This window comes from Glycine soja, chromosome 13 (assembly GCF_004193775.1).
Source record: "Glycine soja cultivar W05 chromosome 13, ASM419377v2, whole genome shotgun sequence".
In the NCBI taxonomy this organism is placed as follows: Eukaryota; Viridiplantae; Streptophyta; class Magnoliopsida; order Fabales; family Fabaceae; genus Glycine; species Glycine soja.
In genome coordinates this window covers 29,079,357-29,088,830 of record NC_041014.1, presented here as the reverse complement: position 1 = coordinate 29,088,830, position 9,474 = coordinate 29,079,357, and the positions used below count along the sequence as shown (strand labels likewise).

At 34.1% G+C, this 9,474-nt stretch overlaps 1 protein-coding gene across 1 annotated transcript; it reads left to right on the top strand.

Annotated features, from left to right (window-relative positions):
• Positions 1-5,453: 5,453 nt before the first annotated feature.
• On the top strand, positions 5,454-7,144 carry LOC114382362 (nematode resistance protein-like HSPRO2). The gene has a single exon (XM_028341733.1). It carries the CDS (start codon positions 5,543-5,545, stop codon positions 6,908-6,910), a length of 1,368 nt encoding a protein of 455 aa, XP_028197534.1. The 5' UTR covers positions 5,454-5,542; the 3' UTR covers positions 6,911-7,144.
• Positions 7,145-9,474: the final 2,330 nt, after the last annotated feature.

The window sequence follows — 9,474 nt, the reverse complement described above, 5'->3', positions numbered from 1 at the left end:
GTCATTGAATATTTCTTTTTTTCCTGAAATACATGTTATGCATTATTAAACTCATTAATTATGCGTTGAACGATGATATAATTATTTTACATTATGACATTTCAAAATTAAATCATTTCAAGCAAGTGAATGATAAAACTTATCATTGCTTGTATTTTCTTTTACTGAATCATTGCTTATAGATAAAGTGTTAAAATATAAATAAGATATGCATAATCTCTCATTCTAAAATCAGTCAGTTATTTACCTTAAATATAGACATAATCCATGAAGTGAATCATGCATACATCATTATTTTATTTGATTAAACTTTATTAATTATTTATCTATATATTATTTTTATTTAACTACTGTACAGGATAACGGAAAGCTTTTCTTTTAAGTATTTCTTTTTATTTTCTTGCAAACATGGCACAGTTGAGCACCGCCAGAGCAACCTGATCTGTCTACCTTTCGCCGACAGCGTGAGTGCACCACCACGTCTTTGACAATTCTGGTGAAATTATTGTCAAAAACCATTTATTACTACTTATTTTCGTTAATTATATGTACTAATTAGTATTTTATTTTAATTAATTCAAATCTTATTTGAATAAGAGACTTTAGTCATTTAACTCCAATAAATTACTCCTGAAATAAATCAACACCCCTTTCGTAAAATTACAGAACTAAAAATGGAAGGGGATCGACCCCTGCAGGGCTGCAAAAGAGAAAGATCAAATTGGAATAATGGAAGCGTCATTTTCAGAAGACAAAAAGGAAAGATAGTCATCATAGTCAGAGTAATAAGTAATTAACAAATTTGTGGGACATGCATAGTTAGATATGGTTGGAAGAAAATGTCTGCAGTTCAATCTTCTATAAGCTGTTTTCTTTTTCTTTCTTTTTGGGTTGGGATGATAAATGGGTTTGATCAATTGTTTGTAGCCGTTTAATCGTTCACTTTCATTTACATTTTGTGTCAATTTTATAGAGCTAAGCAAGTTGCTCAATGTAGCGCCGCAATGGATGTCGATGGAAATAGGAAAAGCGGGTTAAAACTTTAAAAACTAAGAAAAAACATAATTAAGGAAACTTCAGCCTCAAAACTGAAATATATATGTTTATACCCATAAAAAGAAAGTGGCAGACAGTACCGAATGATCAAATGAATTTGAATATATAAACATTGATGATGCTAATCCGTTATAAGTATAGAGATAATGATAGAAAAGACTGTATTCTGTTTTATTTATAAGCTACATTATACTTTTAGAGTTTTAGCTTATGTTTTATACTTAAATTTCATTTTTTATATTTTAAAAAAATTAATTTATTCTTTTATCTTTTAAATTTTGTTCAATTTAATCCTTGTGTCAACTTAAAAGTAAGCCGTTGTTCGTATTTTGCATTTTGCAGTGATTATAAAATACTCCTTGCGTGGGTTTTAAACTATCAATGAGCTAAAAGACAAAATAGACTTAAAGTTAAAAGTTGAAAGACCAAAGCAATTCAAATTTGAGAGCTAAAGTATCAACACGAAATTAATAAGCTTTTGTGTAAATTTTATCCCATTATAATATATAAAAAATCTTTAATCATATAGTACTATGTAATGAAAAATGATTAATTTTATATCTAAAATAATTTATAATAATAGATAATGTAATATTCTTATATAAGTCTTTCTTTCTCTTATTTTTCTCACATTGTTTCAACCCATTTTAACCTATCAATATATTTTATGAAAAAGGGTCATGTAATCCACTTCAGTATAGTAGTATTTTTTTTAAGTGTGTTTATTTTATTTTTAAAAAATACTTCTATATTCAATTAAATAATAAATCCCACGAGTCCGTCATTAAAATAAAATTAATGTTAATGAAACTATACTTTTATTATAGAGATTCAAAGCAAAATTTGAAAATAATCATAAATATTTTTCTATTATATATATAAAATTTAAACCAACCCATAAAATTTTACAAAAGCGATTTTTCAAGAAAAGATTTAAAACAAAGGAACTCTTAATCCACTATAAAATATTTTGGAGTTGCATTCTTCTAACCGGGGTGTACATTTATTCTTTATATGACTTTAAAATTAATTTAATTTGACTAATAAAAATCCATGTTTGCTTATGTTTGAGACAAGACATTACTCAATACTCACTTTTTTTTTTTATCAGTACACAATACTCACTTCAGGATCAGGTTAGTTAAGGTATCAATACATCCGACAATTCAATTATGTATAACCGCGACTTGTCCTTCCTTTTTTTTTTTTCTCAGCATTTAAATACAGTCAATTTTTTTATTAACAAATACTATTAATTGTTAGTTTGGTTAATTTTGATTAATAAAGAAGATCAAACTTACAACTTTCTTCCTTTTTCATCTTAACCACTTAATTAACCTTTATCTCCATTTAAATACAGTAATAACAAAACCATAAATATTTCTCTCAATTTCTAAGATTTTTCTTCTTTACAACTTAGATTAAAAGTCACAAAAGTTAATATTGTATCAGTTGGAAAAGTTAAAAAAACTAAAAAATGTATTTTGGTACATCTTTGTTCCATTTTAATCATTCAGTTCATCAGAAAAATAAAATCTAACTAATTTAAAGTTCAACTAAAACATAAATAAAATTTAACAAAAAAATATTTTTTATCAATAATTAAATTCGAATAATACTTAAATAATTTAACTATAATTTTGATATATTAATCAATTGTGTCCCATCACTTAGTTAAAATAACATATATTTTAAAGTGAAATGAATATTATATAGTAAAAATGTTAAATGAAAAGTAAAATACTTTAATATTATAAATGTGTAAAAATGCTTAATACTTTTTACATAATTAATAAAATCATTAAAAGGGTAATGTAAGAAAATTTAGAATCGTGTAATATGTTTATATTTATACTAGAGTAGATTATGAGATTAGTTATGAAATCTTTAGCCGCAAGACCGTGTTAAAAATTAACCTTTTTGGTGATCATATACATATAAATACATGATATCCAGCTGTTTTTCGTGGGGCCCGCTCACTTGCAATATGTGACGCTGGACAAAGTTGGCGAATTGCAACAAAAAACGATTCATAATGTTATAAAATCTTATTATTGATATTAATATTAAAAAAAAAAAAAGGCATGAATCCCGGTAAGTTTTAAGTAAAAAGTTGGTTGCCGCTGGTATTGGTGACTGCGGAATGAGAAAAATAAAAAGCACTTAAATAACCATTTCTATTCCATTCTATTCTACGTATCTAGTCTAGAGTCTACTCTCTAGATTTCCTTACTGTTTAAGGAAATGTATATATCTACAATGTACTTCAAGATATGTATAAATAAAGTAATTACTATGCATCTGGCAAAAGAAATCGTCATGCAGATCTCTTAAAACTGAGGTAAAGTAAGATGAGTTCCTGAATTAGACCACCACTCTATTTGGGAGATACAGAGTAAAATTGCTTAATTATTTTTCTAAATTAGATTAAAAAGGATTTTGATCATAGGACCGGAACTCATCAACTAGCAATAATGAAGCCTTGTTTATTACTGTACTTTATGAACTGCACTCTTTATATATATATATATCTAGATTCAAAGTGTGTTGAATTAATTTGTACTGTTTAACTCCAATGATCAGATCAAGTAAAAGAAAAGTGTGTTCATTTGGCTATTCAGGAAAATCGTGATGCTTGAGAAAAAAAAAAGGATTCAAGAGTAATTCACCAATTGTTTTTTACAATTACGAATATTAGTTGAATTAGTTTCTAAAGTATAAAAAGGATATTGTTTTAATTAAAAATAATAATAAATATTGATTAATTAAGTATGTTATTCATGGATTTCATCAAGTGAAATGGGTTGCGCTTAATATAACTGCACATCAATTTTTTTTAAAAAAAAAAACTAAAAACAGATATTATAAAATTAATAATAATTTATAGGTCCTATTTAATCAACTAACTAGATTAAACATATTGTAAAAAAGCGATTGATATTGGCGAAACAGCACAGTTGGCTTCCAAACGCGTGCATGATATGTAAGGTCTAACTTGAACGATCCCACTACTTAGTCATTTTAATTAATCTTTTGATTATTCCAATTCCAATATTCTCCTTGACAGTTCAAAGTATACGGACACGGGACACCTTCTTCTTAGTCCTTTGCATTGCATCTACGTCTAGATATATTATTGTTATTTTTTTGCATTCCTCCTCTATCAACACATAAAATTAATATTATCCCCTCTCCTTAATTCATGTACATGCCATCCTAAGAGAATTATAAAATAATATTTCTTATCCTTTCTTTAATGACGGCCTCTAACATAGGAAAGTAAAGTAGCTTATGTATCATACCAGAGTTTTTTTAGTTTACAAAATAATAACAATTAATTTAAAAGTCCAGGTGTACTTTACGTCTTCTCCAACTTTCTTAGTGTCATTTTGTGACTAGATCCATTTTGTAAGAAAATAAGATTAGATTAAAATTATTAAAAAATATCGAGACTCTCTCAACTTTTGTTCGATTTGATTTCTTTTTTTCGTGTGTTGTTTTTTTTGGGGGGTGTGGGTTTGTGTTTGGGATTGTTTGATTGTTTTGGTTGTTGGTGGAGAAAGGGGAAAGAGAGAGGAAACAAGAAAGAAAGAGGATAACAGGACGAGATTGGCGACGACGATGACGATTGGGAGAAACCACAGTCGCAATGTGTTCGACTTCCGCGATGGAGCGTTGATTTTTAAATAATTCCGACAGGGGAGGTCGTGGGCGTTCCCGTGGCCGGCGAGAGGACAATGCCAAGGGAGTCGCCGGTGCGAATTAGAAAAAAAATAAAAAAAATACCAGATATAGAGAAACAACGACAAAGATTAGTTTGTTTTCCAATAAAATTACAAGGAAACTTGTTTGTTATTCTTATGAGTAATTATCTTTTCTACTGAAGAAAGTTTTGGTTATGATGTTCAGTTTGCTGGAACATGAGCTTGGATTGGACTGACTTAATAATGATACCCAAAGGAATCTTAGAATCTTAATATTCTTGTTTTGAGATTAACAAATAAATGTGTGGATTTGTTGAAAAATATGTTCCCCAAATTTGCTTGCGTCCCTAAGTACAGCTGGAATTTCTAACTAATATTTTCTACAAACCATTAGTTACGGAAGAGATCACGGTATACTAGTGTGGCTGTGGGTAACAGATGATATCTAAGTCAAAGAAACTTTCCTATGGTAAACAAACTACTTCACTTTCTCATGCTAGAAGCCGTCTTCTTTAATTATTACTATTTACTAGTACTACTTTCCGTATAATTTTAAATTCATATTTCAAACCACCGCGACTTTCCAATCCCTCGTTCTTCATGCCCCCCAACCCAACATTCCCAGTCGACACGTCTTCTACTCCTTAATTTCCTCCTTCTTTCAAACTTGACAAAGCCACAACTCTTCTCTCATCTCATATAAATACCCTTCCACGACACCAATTTCTCCATCCTCTCATTGAAAAACAAAATTAATCATCTTACTTATTTATTCTCCGAAAATGGTTGATTTACATTGGAAATCAAAGATGCCAAGTTCCGACATGCCTTCCAAAACTCTAAAACTCTCTCTCTCCGACAACAAGTCCTTACCCTCTTTGCAACTACCCTTCCGCACCACAGATATCTCTCACGCCGCACCTTCTGTTTGCGCCACTTACGACTACTATCTCCGTCTTCCTCAACTCAGAAAGCTTTGGAACTCCTCAGATTTTCCTAATTGGAACAACGAACCAATCTTAAAACCTATCTTGCAAGCTCTCGAAATCACCTTCCGCTTTCTCTCCATTGTTCTCTCCGATCCAAGACCTTACTCCAACCACAGAGAATGGACTCGCAGGATAGAGTCTCTTATCACACATCAAATTGAAATCATTGCCATACTTTGTGAAGATGAGGAACAAAATTCCGACACACGTGGCACTGCACCAACCGCTGATCTCAGCAGGAACAATAGCAGCGAGAGCAGAAGCTACAGCGAGGCAAGCCTGCTTCCGCGGCTTGCCACGTGGTACAAATCCAAGGACGTAGCGCAGAGGATCCTTCTCTCAGTTGAATGCCAAATGAGGAGGTGTTCCTACACGCTGGGTTTGGGTGAGCCGAACCTAGCGGGCAAACCGAGCCTGCTCTACGACCTCGTGTGTAAGCCGAACGAGATCCACGCGCTGAAGACGACGCCGTACGATGAGCGCGTAGAGAATCACGAGAACCACGCGTTGCACGCGACGCACCAGATCGCCGAGTCGTGGATCCACGCGTCGCGGAAGGTTCTAGAGAGGATCGCAGACGCGGTGCTCTCCAGAACCTTCGAGAAGGCGGCTGAGGACTGCTACGCCGTGGAAAGGATCTGGAAGCTTCTCGCGGAGGTGGAGGACCTCCACCTGATGATGGATCCGGACGATTTCTTGAGACTGAAGAATCAGCTCTCGGTGAAATCCTCCGGCGGCGAAACGGCTTCGTTCTGCTTCAGGTCGAAGGAGTTGGTTGAACTGACGAAGATGTGCAGAGATCTGAGGCACAAGGTGCCGGAGATATTGGAGGTGGAGGTGGATCCGAAGGGAGGACCGAGGATTCAAGAGGCGGCGATGAAGCTCTACGTTTCGAAGAGCGCGTTCGAGAAGGTTCACTTGTTGCAGGCGATGCAGGCGATTGAGGCGGCGATGAAGAGATTCTTCTACGCGTATAAGCAGGTGTTGGCGGTGGTGATGGGAAGCTCCGAGGCTAACGGTAACCGAGTTGGGTTGAGTTGCGACTCGGCTGACTCGTTGACTCAGATTTTCCTTGAACCGACGTATTTTCCAAGCTTGGATGCCGCCAAGACTTTTCTTGGATACTTGTGGGATAATAACGATAATAACAAATGGATATGATAAGGGAAAAAAAAAAAACGGCACAAAAACGATGGCCAAAGTGAAATTTTCGGTTTGGGCATTTTATGGATAATGTTATTCAGTTTAGTTTGGTAGTGTTACACCTCAATAAAGAGGGAAAAAGCAAAAAACAAAAGATGTAATTTAGAAATTCTTTTTTTTCTTTAAGGAAAAGTGGATTAAATTCTGTAATGGTCTTGATCGTTGTAAAATATTTAACAAATTATCTTTGGAGAAATGCTTCCACGGTGTGTTATTTTTTTAGGGTTCCTGTTAAATAATTATTTACTTTTATCTTATCTTTTTTATACGCTTTAAAATTAAAGAAAATATTTATTATTTGATTTTTGTGTTTTAAATACAATGGAAATATTTCTTTTTCTTTTATGAAAGTAGAATGAACAAAATATTGATTATTAGATTATTAGCAAAGGCCAACTAGACCTCCACCCCCTCCCACCAACCAAGGAAAAAAAAATAAAAAATACCCACCGGCCGAAGAAACAGGTAGGAAAGGAAAGTAAGTCGTGGTTTCGGTTGAAGGCTGAAAGAATGCTTCCAATTTGGACGGGGTTCTCTCCATTTAGCATTACAAATATTCCTTGGACTCTTAAGAGGTAAATTAGATTGTTAAATTCTTCTAGATATTCTATACGTTCTTCTGGGAAAGTTTTTCTACTAAGATGATTTAATATTATCTATTAGAAAAAAATACCTATTAGAGAATAGAAAAAAAAATACTACTACATATATACGAGAGCAACTTCTATCTTGAAATTATTTGTATTTCAAGAAGAAAAAAAAAACTAAAAGAAAATAAGCAGTTAAAAGCATTAAGCTGTGAGAGACAGATTTTTGGTTATTAAGTATTTACACTCTACATTAGGGTCAATACTATCTAACCATCAAATCTGTGTGGGTGCTTGTTTTGTAATTCAGAACTTAGGTGTCTCTGGTACCATTTATATTTATTTATCATAATACAATTTACTGGTTAAAAAAAAAAAGAATGTGGGTTTTTGCTGAGGTATATAATTTCAATCCTGCCACTTGATCTGAACGTTGTTGGTATGTCAAGCTGGTACCCTTCCTACTAGGCTACGGCATACATGTGCAACACAACATTCAAGCGCATCCAACACGGAGAAAAACTATAAGGAAAAAGACGGGCTCCAACAGGACAACTAAGTTCTTTTTAGAATTATTATGGTAGTTTATCTTCAGCATATTCCAGTTCAATATTTTTAAAAAATGAATTGAATTTGATTTGGAAACCATATATTGTTTCTTTATTTTGGTATATTTAACCTTTTAGAAAACCCGTGTTTCTTTTATAAGTATTAACGCAAAAAAGACACTTTTTTTTTTGTTGTTATCAAAGTGAATGTTATTATTATTACTTAACTCCCATCAAACGGGGAAACGAAGCTCCTCTCGCATCAGCCGCAACAAGCGAGGCTAGGAGGGGGGGTACAGAAGGTAGCACATACATAGGAGAATTAGATTCATGTCCTAAATTTGCTAAAAAGTCAGCACAACCATTTGCTTCTCTGGGTTTGGTGGGTTGACCGCAGCAATAACATAGCAGACATGAGGGGGCCGAAGCTGTCCCAGTAGATTCCAGTTCCACCCCTCCGGTGTTGCATAGGCTGAGACCAGCAACCCGAGTTCATGCTGAGGAATTTGAATTTGCGTCATCGAGCTCAGAGGCTTGAAGCCCGGGATCCAGCAATCCGTCCAAAACGTAAAAGTTCTCCATATCCTTGCCTCAGTCCCCTTGAGGGCAAAAGTTCTCCATCTGGGCTCCATTCTAGTTAATGCCAGTAGAAGATGCACTAAAACATGCATGGATTAAGTCAATCATCCATTTCGGCAAATGTAAACTCATAGGGTATCCTTAAGGAAAGACCATTCCATTCGATCATATGCCTTTTGAAAGTCCAAAGTCCAGTTTGAGGATCATATAACCTTTTGCCCCTTTCAGGTTTGTAAATGAGTGCACCAACTCTTGCAAGATGATGTAGTTATCCACAGAAGTTCTGCCTTGACTAATGTTTTCCATAAAGGCCCCACCACATACGACGATATATTTTTGATTATGTTGGCTATGATCTTTGTCAGTACTTATAGACAATGTTGCATAGTGCGATGGGCCGCAGCTGAGAGACCGAGGACAGGTCTTCACATTTGGGGATCAGGGTCAGTGTTGTTTGATTAATGTTGTTGACTGAGGCCGGATTCTTGTGCACTTGATTCATCACCTGATAGATGGATGTTCACACTGTCTCCCAGTGGGTCTTGAAGAACAGTGGGTGGTAGCAATCAGGACCAGGTGACTAGAAATTCCCCATTGCAAAGAGAGCTTTCTTTGTTTCCTCAAGCGAGAAAGGACTCTCCAAGTGAAGCATATCCTCCGGCATAATCATAGGAAAGCAATGAGTAGTATGTAATTCCATGGGCATAATTAATTCTGAATGGAAGAGTTGATGGAAGTGATGGCTTACCAATTGTTTGATTGTTGTCTCTTCTGTGATCCATTCATTGTCCGAATTAAGCATGGCATC